This window comes from Astyanax mexicanus, chromosome 3 (genome assembly GCF_023375975.1).
Source record: "Astyanax mexicanus isolate ESR-SI-001 chromosome 3, AstMex3_surface, whole genome shotgun sequence".
NCBI classification, from domain to species: Eukaryota; Metazoa; Chordata; class Actinopteri; order Characiformes; family Acestrorhamphidae; genus Astyanax; species Astyanax mexicanus.
Genome location: NC_064410.1, coordinates 21,314,081 through 21,329,738, shown reverse-complemented (window position 1 = coordinate 21,329,738; position 15,658 = coordinate 21,314,081). Strand labels below are relative to the sequence as shown.

The 15,658-nt window shown below is 37.7% G+C and overlaps 1 protein-coding gene across 2 annotated transcripts in view; it reads left to right on the top strand.

Annotated features, from left to right (window-relative positions):
- The window catches only part of arid1ab (AT rich interactive domain 1Ab (SWI-like)), an 88,290-nt gene that overhangs the window by 25,267 nt on the left and 47,365 nt on the right, over positions 1 to 15,658 (top strand). For both annotated transcript variants that reach the window (XM_049476172.1, XM_007253022.4), the window contains exons 2-4: positions 10,850 to 11,062; positions 12,577 to 13,230; positions 14,928 to 15,044. In XM_049476172.1, coding sequence (XP_049332129.1) covers positions 10,850 to 11,062; positions 12,577 to 13,230; positions 14,928 to 15,044 — 984 coding nt within the window. The remainder of the gene's footprint in view (positions 1 to 10,849; positions 11,063 to 12,576; positions 13,231 to 14,927; positions 15,045 to 15,658) is intronic.

Here is a 15,658-nt window from a genome sequence, read left to right as displayed (position 1 = left end):
CTTTAGGTAGCCTGTAAACCACAATTAGTGTGTGTAATAACATGGAAAACCAGTAGCTGATTAAACAGAAGCACATTTTGTCTTTTTCTTATTCTATTAATTCCATTCTATTAGTGTTTTATTGATCATTTCTTCTGATTTATTGTAAGAAGTTGTGCTACAATCATAATTAAAGAAAAACATATTTAGTTTTCGTTTTAAGGTATGGCACTACAGTTTTGTTGTTTTATTCATTCTGGCTTGTTCACAAACTAAAAAAAAAAACTTAAATATAGTATTGAGTGTTGTGTGGATTTTTGGATGGTATTTTTGCTGTTTGCCCGCTAGGGATTCACCGATGTGCAGAATGTGAGCTGATGCAATTCCTTGCTTATAAAGTATAAAATGTATGAATTTGTACTGGTCTACCTGGATTCATAGTGCAAAAAAAACTTTGTAGAGGGTTAGAAATGCTGTAAACAGAATAATAAGTCCCTAATTATGTAAATATTCTGCTCTTCTAGAATACAATAAAAAAAATCAGATTTATTTTCAAGTATTGATATTCGTTTGGTGTGCTCTATTAAAACAGAAAGTGATGGTGGATCCTGACTTTTCAGCGAAACACAGACAAATCAGAACCAGTATGTCTCATGTTCTGAGATCATAGTGCTGATGAACAGCAGCAGTGTGAAGCTCCACCACTGAACTCAACACTGATCTTCAGAGTAGACACGCCCCCTCTAACCTGAACTGAACAATCAGTTTCTTCACACAGGTATGAGAAAAGACCCGACACTGTTTCAGCCCAGATTTACACAAAACTCAAACTTCACTTCTTTTTATTTACTTATTTACTTTTTCTTAAGCACGTTCATGTCCTGTATTTTTACACTGCTTTAAGTGAAAAAAAAAAAAATTAATCTGTTGTTAATTAATTAATTAATAAAGGAATCAGTGTAAATTTGAATTGCCTTTCGATTGTTAACAATATAAAATGCTACTAAAACAATTTCTATATCAAGACATTTATCAGACCTTGTGTATTCACACTGAAGACAAACAGTGATTGAGTGAGAACATGTGCCCGGAGCACTGGGCAGCTATTGCTATGGTGTCCGGAGTGTAGTGAGGGTTAAGGGCCTTCTCAACCCACAATCTATCAAATTTTTTATTTTTCTCATCCCCATTATGTCAGTTTTTAAGATACTGACCCTGTTGTTTGGTCTGGTTGTGTGGTGTGTGTGCTTGTATACAGCTGTTTGATTGGGTGCTTAATTTCCATATAGACAATTTTGTGTAATTGTTTCCTATAGGAATGCATGGGATGACAATTTGTGGCCTCAACATAGGGTATGACAGCAGCCATTTGGCAGCACCTAGGCAATCACATGGGATGGCATATCAAGCACCTAGCAACTCCTTAGCAAACAGTTAGCAACTTGATTGCTATGGTACTCCAAGTAGTTTCAATAAATTTGATCGTGATATATGAGTATAGCATGTAGTGCTGGGCGATTATGGGATAAATCATTTATCACGATATGGAATTTTTTATATCACAATAATGATATATATATATATATGATATACCACATTTAAGTATGTTTTCAGTTATTTTTCATAAAATATGACAAAATATCATCATTGCGTACTTTTTTCCAACTTTATTTTAAAGTGACATTAAACCAAACTTTCACAAATAAGAATTACTACCTTTTAGTGCAGCAATATATATGTATCAAATGAAAACAGATAAGGTAGATGCAGTAGCTCCATTCTGTCTCCGTTGTTCAGCTTTCATGAGTTTAATAACTTAATGCAAAACCACATTTATGAATCTTTTTTTGCAAAGATTACTTTATCACTTATATAAACAGAGTTTATGCAAAGTGACCACGCCAATACATTTCATCGTAGCCTACTTTATATATTTGCATTAATAATAATTGATGAAATTACTGTAGAAACAATAGAACAGTATTAATAGAAAGTTTTATTTTTTATCTTTATAAGAACAATGGCTGATATTTCAAACCGATATTGCCGATTTATTTATCGTATGCTAGAAAAGGACCAAGCGATTCTGGCCATGCTTCTACAGTTGGCCTACACTGACCAAAACCTCTAAAACCTAATTTCCCAGAAGGAAACTTTCATTTTATTGTCAGCATACAGTTGGTTGAGAGATAAAATTTTAGCCAAATAAGTGGTACATTTGCTTCTAACATTATACTCCATTTATAATCTCTTTAAGTTAGAAATGTGTTTATCAGTATCAGTATCAGCATCAGCAGATATATACATGTGTAATATTGGCATCTTTTCAGAATTCCCACATCAGTGCATCCCTACAATTTACCACACTGTAGCGTCCACTTAGCAACACCGTATCAAAATATATATGTTTTTTTTTTAAATCAAGATTTTGTATAAATGTAACAAAATATTATTTAAAAAAAAATCTTCCATAATACTGAATTCCAAATTTATAGAGCATGTCTATAAATTATTGTCCATATTTGTTTTATACTGGCTGACATATAAAACTGGTTTTAGATCAGTACAAAAGCACTGCCTCCTCCCAGGCAGCGCTTACATTCTCTGGTTAGACTTCTGTCATTCATCCGGTGCCAAGAGTGCTTTATTAAAGCTGCAGGAGGAGCGGGGCTGGCTCCGATTCAGACACACACACACACTCACATGCACGCAGCTGGGACCTGTTACACTCTTGCAGACAGTCTGCCCTGTGTCTCACAGCTATAAATAGCTTTGGTGGTCTTCTTCAAGGAACCTAGGGGGGTCGTGGGTTGTGTCTGCGTGTGTGCGTATGGTTCTTTCTGAGTCTGCGCAGGGACTTGATGATATGCTGGTTGTGAGAAGCAATTAAGGCGGTTGTGTCATTCTCCCAGTGTGACTTGGGCAGTGAGTCTGAATAGTACTGGAGTGAATAAAAACACTGGTGGATGTACAGATACATGTGTGCAATCTTTCTATTGCTTTCTATTGCTTTCTATTGCCACTTTTCCCACTGCAGGGCTGAGCTGTTCTTAGCACTGTGGGTTTTGGTGGCTTTTCCTTGCAGACATGGTTCAGCATGGAACACTTATAAACTTGGTTTTCTCAGCACAGTTAGAGAACTGTTCTCTGGGCCACAGAACTGTTTAGTGTTTTTTTTTTTTTCTTCTTCTCCCCAATTCAGCTATGTCTCACCTATTCAGCTGCAATTTAGCTGTATATACTCCATCACTGGTGATGCCACAAGAAGGTACCACAGTTAGTTCTGACTTTGCAGTGCGATTGGCTGGGAGGCGCTTTGTGAGTGCCGTTATCAGCCGGTAATGCACTGTAACCGAAACTCTCTATGTATTACTCCGCCACATACAGGTAACTTAGCATCGATGCAGCCCTTACAAGCCAAACAGCACAGCCACAAACAGAGTAGCAATGAAACTATTTTCAATTGCAGAGTGTTTATAAACAGATCGTACTTTCTTGTAGGGTTGTCACGATACCAACATTTTGACTTCGATACCGATACCCACTGTAGTATCACGATTCTCGATACCAAAACGATACTTGGAAGAAAAAAAAACAATTAAAATATCTGAACATAAAATGTTTATTTTTGACTGAACTGGATTGAACACTGAACAATCGGTGCAAACGTTTTTATTCTAAAATAAAACATTTGAACAAAAAACAAGTTTCGTTATTATAACCTTAACTATAACATAATTATCTAAACACTTCCTAAAAACTAAAACTAAAACCAGAGGTAATGGTAGCCTGACTATGTGAACCTGACGGGCGGGCAGAAGTTAAGTTCTGAATAAGGAAAATAAAGAGACAGAAGAACATTACAATGTTATGTTCATTTTAACACTCACTGCTCCGTTTTATTAATCAACCGTTTACCGTTTTTAATAAGCCCATGTTCAGTGTAACGATCAAGCAGGCTACGTGCCTGACCACAGATTTGCGATGGAAACGCGAAAACGTGAACATCTTGAGTTCATGTTTCACAGCCAATGGGATAATGGAGAAATAGAGAAAACCACGGGTCCAAAACAAAACTCCTGCACACTCCTCTCCGTGTTAACGTGATTTACTAGCAGCCGCTAGTAAATCTTAGTAAAGCTACAGAGTGTATCTTGACTAACTCCACTAACCTGTCGACTTCTCAGCTCTTTGTAGAGATCAGGGTGCTTGTCTGCTAAATGAATGAGCGAAATATGATCAGAATTATGTTAAATAACACTGTAACATAGAAGCATAGAACTATTATTTAATTAAAATGATTTTTAAGAACAGCTAAACACAGTGCTGCAGGTCAAACGCGGAGGCGTTCACGTGCGAGAGAGAGAGAGAGACAGAGAGAAAGAGACACAGCGAGAGTGAGAGAGAGAGATTTGCGTGTTCTGATGTGAGCTACTCACAGGTAAAGGTTCTCTTTTTATCTCCTCGTGCTCATTCAGTGTTTTCTGTCGTATTTTGCGGCTAGCGCGAGCGCTTACAACTAACACCGCGGAGCGCGAGGTGCCGCCGCGCTTGTGCCGAATCCGCTACTGAATCCGACTCCCGCTTCGCGGACAGAATCGGCACAACACCCCCCACTGTACAACTGCGGGAGTGAAAACAGCGCTAATAAATAAAGTAGTTTAGTTTCACTTTCAGTTTTCGTTATTTTATTTAAAAATATCAATAAAAAACAGATGCCTACATCTCAGACTATTTTCCCACACTTCACTCCTCGCGCCCGTTTTGTCCACAAGTCACGGACGAGAGACATCTGTTATTTTAGCCGTCGCCATTCTACACTCGCTGCTGCTCTGCTGGCTTGCGCGTGAATCGATTCATTTGTTCAGAACACTAAGTTTATCTGAATCCTGCCACACCGACTGCTGCGGTGTGAATCAGTTTTCTTATGAACTGAATCAAATCGCGCGTACTAATTTGACTCATTTGAAGCTAGTGACTGGGCTATATACAGTATCGAAAGCATCGAACGCTAAAGAACCGAATCGTTTGTGATGACGTAGTATCGAAAAAGAATCGAACCTTCGGTACACCGTGCAACTCTACTTTCTTGTACATTTTAACTCGAAATCTTTCAATAAACCATTATTACACGTTATAGCACTCCCTCTTGTGTATTAGTGCTTTGATGCCTAGATTTGGCCAATATTTTAAACTGATACTTGCTGACATATTTTCGTTCTATTCTTATCGTAGAGTTTGTTGAAAGCTGAAATTTAATGTTCCTTAAATGTCAATCTGGTGTGTGTAGTCTCACACGTTGGAATTCTGAGCCAATGCCAATTTTACACATCCATCCCTAGTTGATGCTTAGTCCACTGAAACCATTGCAATTAACAAATCCAGCCTAGAATAACAAATGTTGTTTCTGGCTGTCAAAGCAACAGGCTATCCTAAAGTACTGGCTTTAGGATTTTTTCCCCCCTCAACTTCCCTACAGATTTCAGTTCCAGCGTAAGTTTGTTCCACCTTTCAACCTGTACTTTTTGAAACAGCCACACAATACAGGGTAAAGAGAAGAGGATCTATAGTATAGGATAAAGAGAGTACACACAATACAGAATAAAGCACAAGGGAATTGAAAGAGGTTAGAGATTTGTTCTGTGAAGGCAAAAAGCCAGTGTTTTTTTACGCTGAGGCTCAGTGGCCAAGGTGCACAAAAAAATAAATAAATACAATTAAATAAATAAATAAAACAGTGTGAGTAAAATTACTGAGATTTGTATAGATACTGTATATTCACAGTAATACTACAGGATTTTGTGACACAATGAGAGCTTATAATCTGCATATGAAACAAGGGGCAGGCATACCTCTTATGCTAATCCTTGAAATAAGGAAGTAGTTCATACATGGAAAGTCTAAGCAGATAATTGTCTGAGAGAGAAGAACAGTTTGTGCACTTCATCTGACAATATAGAAATTTTCCAATGTTTAGGGGTTTGCTGTGGTAACACATGATGATTACATGTTATTGGGTCTTATAACATGCAATCTGCTCACACAGTGATGTTAAATTTCTTTACAGACTATTCATTTCGGTGTATATGTTTAGAATATGGACATCACAGAACAACTTAAAGACTCTTGTATGTTTTTCCTTTTGTATAAAAGTATTCCTTTCCTTTTTTTATAATATAATGTGTGAATGATGTAGCTGTTCAAGACTTCAAAGTCATAATGTGTACCCTCTTTCTTGACTTACTAAAGTGTTTCACAGTCTGTCATGGTACAGAAAACTACTTTATGAATATTGTCTTACTTTAACTGTCGTCATCTGCCTATACTGTTCTGTATCTTGTTCTTTTCGCTTCAGTTCAGATGTTACACATATTTAGTGCTGGGTGCTCAGTTGCTCAGTTGGCTCTGTGTTTGAGTTCTCCATGTCGATACCATGTAGTGCTAAATTTGTACTGGGTGCTGCACTGAAGCAGAAATACAGCTTGTTTATAGCTTTAATCCCCCTGTGAAATTCACTGTTAAAGCAATTTTGGCTGGCTGTCTGCATGTTAATATGCAAGTAAAATGTGCAGTGAATGTAACAAACAATTTTGGTGTTTTTTAGGGGAATTTAGGATCATTTCTGTTTTTAAAATATCCGTAACTGATAAACATGGTTCCTGCAGGTCTTAAAATGTCTTAAATTAAAATCCAGATAATTAAGGTCTTAAATTTACTGTACATTTGCTGTGGTTATTACATTTTCAGATAGTGTTTAATGCTGATGAAAAAGCACATGCTAACTTTAGCGGCGAGTTAGCTAACCGTAGACCAGAAAGAAAACTAAGGTTTACAGAGAGCTAGCGAACATTAGCGGTAAGCTAACATACTAATTAGCAGTGAGTTATCTAGCTGCATTACTGGGGAGAGAAAAAAGGTTATCGGAGAGCTAGCTAACATTAGCAGTGAGCTAGCTAACATAGTAACATTAGCAGTGAGTTATCTAGCTACATTACTTGGGAGAGAACTAAGGTTAATGGAGAGCTAGCTAACATAGTAACATTAGCGATTAGCTAGCTAACATGCTAACATAACATTAGCGGTGAGTTAGCTACATTACCAGGTAACGTAAGAGAACGGTATTCCATACACATTTTCGGTATTTTCCGCGTTTGAGTGGATATTACGAAAATACCCGAGTTCAAATAGGCTGCAGTGATTGGCTAAACTATGGAATATCTGCCTAGCAACCAAAATAAATTTTGATTGGTTACTTTTGGACCAATAGTTTTAAAGAAAACCCCAAAAAACTGACCTCAGTCCTGTCACCAGTGTGCATCAGTATTCCGTACACCTGCCAACAAACAGGCAACGGTGTTCCGTACACCTCAGATTTCCACTCGTGGTGGCTGTATTTTACAAAAGTTCACCACCTATAACATATGAGCTTAGACTGACGTAGAAGCTTAGTAAAGTGTTTGTCAAATGGATTTGATAAGTTGTCTATGAATTGAAAAAAAAATGTGCTGAAGCTGCAGCACAAAATCTCAGCTGTCTGTGAGTGGTGATGTGGAGCTGGAGTAAGCTCGTTTTTAAAGTAAGTTATAAACAATGATTATTAATTCCTCAATCAAATATTACAACGGATGCTGTTAGTTGGATGTTTAGCGTTGCATTTTGGGTGAAATGTGATGTTAAAAGTGGGTAAAACCTTACGTGAACTAGTCGATAAAGTTTTCCCCACCCCCTAGCCTCAACGTTGTTAACCCTTCCCCACCCACCCGTTTTCGGCGACGCGGACGGTTCCTCCCTACCTACCGGAATTTCAAGAGAAAACACAACGTGGATGGTCACTGACCTGTTTTAATGGAAAGAGGAAGGATTGACAATGACCCCAGACTATATTTCAAACATAACAATAGTTTATTATTAAGTATTTTATTGTTTAAATGCTCAACTGTACGGAATACTGAAGTGTACGTAATACCGTTCTCTTACGTTAGAGGACTAAGGTTAGTGGAGAGCTAGCTAACATAGTAACATTAGCGGAAAGCTAGCTAGCATGCTAACATAACATTAGTGGCGAGTAAGCTACATTACTGAGGAGAGAAATAAGGTTAGCGGAGAGCTAGTTAACATAAGCAGTGAGCTAGCTAATATACTAACATTAGCAGTGACTTATCTAGCTACATTACTGGGGAGAGAACTAAGGTTAGTGGAAAGCTAGCTAACATAGCATGTTACCGCTAATGTTATGTTAGTTAGTTAGTTAGCTATGTTACCAGGGAGAGAACTAAGTTTAGCGTCAAGCTAGCTAACAAAGTAATGTTAGTGGCATGTTAGCTACGTTAAGTTTTAATTTTCAATACAAAACAAATAATTTTCTACTAAAGAAAATATGACTACATTTTTGTGTCTTAAATTAAATGTATTGCACTTTAAAAAGGATTAAATAAAGCATTAAATTTAACTTTTTAAAATGGTGCAAGAACCCTGTTAAAGTACCAGTATCATGAAATTGTAATCATATAGTATCATATAGTTCAAAAAATGTTGCAACTACGGGTGCACCGATATGGGGAAATTCTGGGCCCATGCTAATAATTATTACACATTATTATACCTTATTTAACAGGCTATAAGGCACAATATCAATTTTTTTTTTCTGGGCTATTTTGTTATACATAACGTATGCTAATGCCAATACTGCTTCTGCCTAGTGCTGGAGAAACTTCACTAAAACTCCTGTATAACACTGTACTTCAGTGCAATGGTTTTACGGCTTCTTACAACCTGACTGCTAAAATTCATAAATTGGGGCACCCAATTTTAAGGCAAACTAATGATTTTTGGGCGGCTTACAGTGCGAAAAATGCAGTACACATTTATAACTTAGCGACACTACACACTCTGATATATCTGTAGAATAAATTTTACTTTTATTTGCCTTTCATTGTAGCTTTTTACCAACTAAATGCACACAAAGTGAAAGGTGTCTCCTGAGAAATTTGTTTTCACATATTTTGGTGTCATGTGTTTTGCTAGTCCTTAAATAGACTGGTCACATCTCTGTACTCTCTTGTTTAAATAAACAGGTTAAATAAACAATGGATCTATTAAAACTATAAAAATAAATAAAAATTAGCCTAAATTAATGAATTTTGAAGTAAGGCTGGCCGCTGTCTGCCAATTGTAGCAGTGCAGCCAGCATTGCTTGGTCCTTTTCCAGCATACAGTGAATGTCAGCAAATATCAGTTTTAAATAATGACCATATGAGCCGTTTCTGATAATTCTTAAAAAAACAAATATTAGTCAATACCAATATAATCCTGATATAATTGTGCGACCCTTATTTCTGTTTAAATGAGCATTCAGTTTGTGTTTAATTTCTAATCAGTTTAATCATTATTTTTTGGCTTTTTTAGTACTTTATCACCACTGAGGTGCGGCCAAACGGGCAGCTGGCATTTCTAGGTAAAAGTTGATAAGCCTAAATCTAATAAAAGCCACAATTTTGAGACTATTGTGAATATCATTATAAATGTGTGTCTTCACATACATAGTAATATTGGTTATCATTAGGACATTTTTCAGGAATGCAGTGTGCGATTAAATAAATCTAAGCTTGCTTGTGGCATAGGTCATTAATGGTACCATTATTTTATTCCTTCTTTTTGTTCTGGCATAAACACATGGGCAGAAATAACATAATTTGTCATTTGTTTAATTTATTGTATTTGTTTGTTTCTTCAGTTCTTGATTTAAGCATCGTTTGATTCAGCGATCTTATTTGAAACATATGCTATTTGCTTGTTACCACAAGTAAGTGTTTTAGGTAGACGAGCTCCTTTTTAGTTTTTTGGAACTGATGTCATGAAGAATACATGTTCATGATGCACAATGTTAATTTTTATTTTATTTTTTCATCTAAGAAGTCTGATTGGACAAAAAAAAAACTGTGGTGGTGACTGACTCGCTTCGGGTGCTTTCACACCTACCTTGTTTGGTCGGGCCTTCAGACTTTAGTTTAGCCTGAACCAAAATAGCAGGTGAGAAAGGTCCTGCCAAAATTTGGTTTGAGCGATAGAGGTGGTCTCACTTTAGATTAAGCCGTAGTATGGTTAATCTGCAAGGTAAACTTTTGGTTCGGACTGTTAAACTAATTACAGGAAGTTGAGGCAGACTACCAGATGATATGTCCCTAAAATAATCATGATCTATCGGGGCATTTTTGTGAAAACTGTTTTTGGCGATATGACGACAAAACACTACGTTTGTTAAAATACATTTCCGGAGTTTACTACTTCCACAAAATAAATATTAAAGTATTATTATGGAGTTTCATACATTTAGTATGCAGTGACGGTAACTTAACAAGACCCTGATATGGTATAAACTAAAAAAAAAAGGCATATAGACTGCAAACAAATAATTAAAAGTATATACAGTAAATTTAAAAAATATTAAAATATGGAGTTTTTTCATTTTAAGAATTTCTGCCAATAATATTGTGAAGGATTCGATATGGCACACCACTAAGTCACACGTTAAGCAATAGAAGAAGAAAAAATGTTATGTGACAAATTCTGACTCTGTAGCAGTATGAGCTCAACAGATTACGCTGTTTTTTTCTGTATCTACTGTAGCTGTAGATTTGTTTTTAATGGAAAGAAAAGGGTAGTCTTTTAATCTGCTTGCAGGAACGAAGCCACACATGTAGGAGTATTTTTCAAATCAACTGCTTTTTGCCATATATATAAAATTTTACATAGTATTACATAGGATTAATTGTTCAGTCTTTTCAAAAAAGCAAAATTTTCATGATTTGCTCTGTTAGTGATTTGTACTTTTGTGGTTAACTCCTGTCCTCTCTTCCTTCCCTTTTCTTAGCCCCCAAGCCCAATGGACCAGGTGGGGAAGATCCGGGGGCAGCATTACGGAGCAGGGAACCCTTACTCACAGTCGCAGGGACCTCCCCCTGGGTCCCAGCAAGGGTCTCCATATCCTGGACAGGGTTATGGACCTCCAGGACCCCAGAGGTTCCCCATGGGCATGCAGGGACGTACCCCAGCAGCGATGAGTGGCATGCAGTACGGACAGCAGGTGAGCTCGCGTTAATAAGCTGACTGTTCTGCTATTTGGAGCTCATTCGTCAAAACAATTCAGTGGTTTTCTTTTTGTTCCCCAAAGTGTGCTGTAGCTCAGAGTGATGTTCTTTTAACACTCCAGCTGCTTTGGTGCACACAGACAAAAATGCAGACGTGTGCACAGGTGTTCATCTGCTCTGCACTTCTTTGGGCTTCTTTATGCTGCTCTCTTCTCTATTGTTCAGACCTGCACAAAATAGCACTGCTGTATATTCATGATCTGTGCAAAAAATGTGGATATAATGTATAAGATATGAACCGATTTGTGTTTTTGGGGCGGATTTCAATTACCAATCTTGGACTGGCCAAATACCACATTTAATTCCACATAGATACAAGGCAAACCTGATAGAGATTCCCCTAATTATTGCCACCTCCAAGCAAACACTGCAAGTCTAAACTGACTGTACATTATGGAAGTACTTTACTCACCAAAGTAAACAGATTCAAAAGAGTTGTGTAAATCGTTTTTTTTTTATTATGTATTTGTTTACTTAGATGCTAATATGGCAGGAAAGGGGTATCCCAACATTCTCTGACTCACAGCCTTTTTTCCGGTGTAATCTTACTGCTTAATATAGATTATATTTACTGTTAAATATATAATCAAGTTCATATTTTAATAAAATTATAATCTAACACTCCGGCTCAGCTCCAGCCTGTGATTTACCCATACAGAACTGTATTGTGGAGGGGAGGGGTAGTTTAGGGGAGCACTGGATGATGTATGGGTTTAGAGGCAGGGCAGGAGGGAGAGCTGATTGGAAGAGCTGCAGTAGCAGCTGAGAAGCCATTGCTGAGGTGGAAATGTCTTTAATACAAGCATTTTTTTATTAAAGGTTAGGAAATTTTAAGCAGTACTGGTATGCTTCATTACTTCAAATGAACACATTTCAGCTATTGTTGAAAAAAAAAATTGATTTAGGGTTTAGTGGCTGTAAGATTGTTTGCTAGATTAACCATTGTTTTTAAGCACTGCACACACAATCCAAAAATCATACTGGATCATACAGGTCACTGGTCAAGTTTACAATAGTGTTGAAAATAGATTAAATATAGCCTTTGCCTTTAACACACACAGTTATCTAGAGAGCACACATGCCCTAAACGGTGGGCAGCCATTGTTGGTTGTTAGCCATATGTCTTTTATTTAATTTTGCATTATTTACTTTAGACAATTGAAGCATTTTGCAGTAAGCTTGTAATGAGTGCTTGCTGCTTGTAAACATGTTTAAACAATGAAGATGCTTTTAGTGTCTGAGATTTTCTGAATTTGTGTAACTTTGTTACACAATTTAATAAATAACTGATGTAAAATGCTATCAAATGCAATGAAGTTTTTTTTTTTTTATGTGGCTGCTAATTTTTAAGTTAATTGCACTCATATCCTTTTTTACAAAAAAACAAATTTGTCTGTTGTTGGCCATGTTATATTCTGTGGCACTGATTTTGTCCTGTTTTTCCCTGTAGATGAGTTACGGTCAGCATGGTCCTGGAGGTTACGGCCAAAGCCAGGGGGGCTACTATGGCCAGCAGGGTCCTTCCCCTCACGGAGGTCCACAGCAGTCCCCGTACCCTCAGCAACACCCAACGGGCCCCAGCTCCCAGCATCCATATTCCCAAACACCCTCTGGCCCCCCTCATCCACAGGGAGGCCCACCTTATACCCAGTCGCAGGGACCGCCACAGGGACCTCCCCAGGGCCAGCCTCCATATTCACAACCACCACAGTCCCAAGCTGGCCAGTCACCATATTCCCAGTCCCAGGCTCAATCTCAATCCCAAGGCCCAACCCAGTCAACGCAGGGTCCCCAGACACAGCCTGGATACTCACAACCCTCACCTGGTCATGGTCAGCCTCCCCAGCAACAGCAGCAGCAGCAGCAGCAGCAGCCGCAGCCGCCCTCACAGCAGCAGCAGCAGCAGCAGCAGCAGCAGCAACAGCAGCAGCAGGTTCCACCTCAACAACAGCAACAGCAGCAACAGCCCCCTCAGCAGCAATCCCAGCAGCCACCAGGGCATGGGCAGCCCTCACCATATCCACAGACGCCACCACTGCAGCAGTCTCAGCAGCAGCAGCAGCAGCAGTCGTCACCCTTCCAGCGCTTTCCTCCTCCCCCACAGGTAAGAGTTGTACCTATAAATTTTATAAATTCTTAAAAATGTATTCAAGTCAAACATCAGAAACTAGGCTCTGATTGGTCCAGCAGACTATAGCTCTATAGCTCTATAGTCACTATGATCCGAGGATCGTCGGTTTAAATCCTCACTTTTGCTAGTTGACATCAACATCTAGAGTCTATTGGCTTTGCTATTGGCTGTGCTCTCTCTGTGTGGGTAGATGGTGACATCACTCACATTGAGAAGTGGATCAGCTAACCAGCAGTGTTGTTCAAGAAAAGAAATAGCATCTGACATAATGTGTCTGAAAAGACATGTGATGGTCTTTTTCTAGTGTTGGGGTGTTACTAGTGATTCATATAAACATAGATTGGGCATGTGGCTGTGCAAATTGGTGAGAAAATAGAGTAAAGCATTGCATAAATAAAAATATTTGTATTGTCAAGACTAGAGATTCCCTGATTTCGTGTTGCTACCTTGAGTTTTATTAATGCAGATGGGATTTTTGTAGTTGTGTTTTTATTGTTCACATTTATCAGTTCAGTTTCTTACGATCAAAAGTAAGTAGTGATAGTTATGTTGCATTCGAATAAAAAGAGCTGGGCAATATATAGCTCTGGAAATAAATAAAAGACCACTTTGAAATGATTTTCTTTGATTTTACCAAATTGAAAACCTCTGGAATATAATTAAGAGGAAGATGGATGATCACAAGGCATCAAATGAAGCTGAACTGCTTGATTTTTTGAACCAGCAGAGACATAAAGTTACCCAAAAGCAGTGTGTAAGACTGTTGAAGGAGGACATATTGATGTCTGAACTCTTAAAACGAATGTGAACTTTTTTTGCATTATTTTCGGGTCTGAAAGCTCTGCATCTTTTTCGTTATTTCAGCAATTTCTAATTTTCTGCAAATAAATGTTCTAAATGACTATTTTTATTTGGAATGTGGAAGAAATGTTGTTCGTAGTTTATAGAATAAAACAACAATGTTCACTTTACTCAAATATATACCTATAAATATTTAATAGAAAAATAAAAAAATGATCCAGAAACTAATGTAGTCTCTTAATTTTTTCCAAGACTGTATATTAATTGGGTTCTGTTGCATTTTCTTATCGTATCCACAATGTGTGTGTGGTTGACCAGCATGACCAAAATCAAAATCAACATTTTTGCCTGGTTAACCAGTTTTTAACCATAATGATGGCAGATTATTAGCAGGGTGGCATGAATAAGCTAGGTTTGCTAATTGCTACAGGAATTATTTTCAAAGTTTTGAAACCGTGGGATTTTAACAGAAAATTTGGTGATTATAAAAATCCAAAAATAAAATATTGGATGGAATGAGAGATCACACAGCAATAGAAGAAATAATTTAAGTGACTGTGTGTGTGTTCATTCTGCTAGCTTTTGTGCTAACCAGATAAACAGGATGTTTACTTATAGTCCCAAACTCCCACTGCTGATTAAAGGTCAGAAGACGACTGTGGCACTAAAGCACAGAGTGTCAAAAACGCATTTATTACATTTAGGACATCACGCACTGATAGAGACTTAACCTGATCTCTTCAGTGGCTTAAAACATAGTGTGTGACATACTCGGTTTACTTAATCATTCTTCTACATGCACAGCTCTGTGTTTTCTCACACTCATGCTCAGACTCACTGTCTGCCTTTCTGTCTCATTTATATACTAGGAGCTGTCCCAGGACTCCTTCAGTTCTCAAGCCTCTGCTCCTTCCTCAAACCAGCCCATGGCCTCCAGTAAGAGTGGTACAGAGGACAGCATGCAGGGGCGGCCATCCAGCCTACCAGTAAGTGCTCCAGGCCACCTCAGCCCAACTCACTTCAACATCAGAGTGCTTTCAAAACTAGCTTATAAGCTGTATCTTGGCCAGTTGAAATGTTTCCCCTGTATTTGGACCTTACAACATTGGGCCGTGAGCTAAAAGTTGTGTACCTTAGCAGTTGTGTCTATAACACTTGGCCATATGATATGGATGTGGCAAGTGCTGATTAGGTTGAAATACTCTTTTTAGTAGTGTTTTAATATGTATCAAAAATCAAACATTTATATACTTGGAATATTTGTCACATTTTATGTAATATAACTGCTATTCATGTCTCTTACTGTACCATCTCAGGAATTGTGTTAAGGTTTCACACACATGCTTGCGTGGCTGGAGGCTATATATGTTAACTATGACTTGAAGCAAGGGTTAACTTGTCAGCTGTAACAACTGGAGCTTCAAAGTTGTGGATATTCGGAGTGCGGAATGTTTGAATGCGAATCGATAATTGCTGGTTGCTGTGTTAAATAAATTTAAGCAAATCATGTACTTTTTTGTGTTAGTGATGCGTTTTTTGCAGTATGGTAGAAGCCTTTGAGTAATTTGGAAAATTATGTATATGTAATTTTTTTATTTTT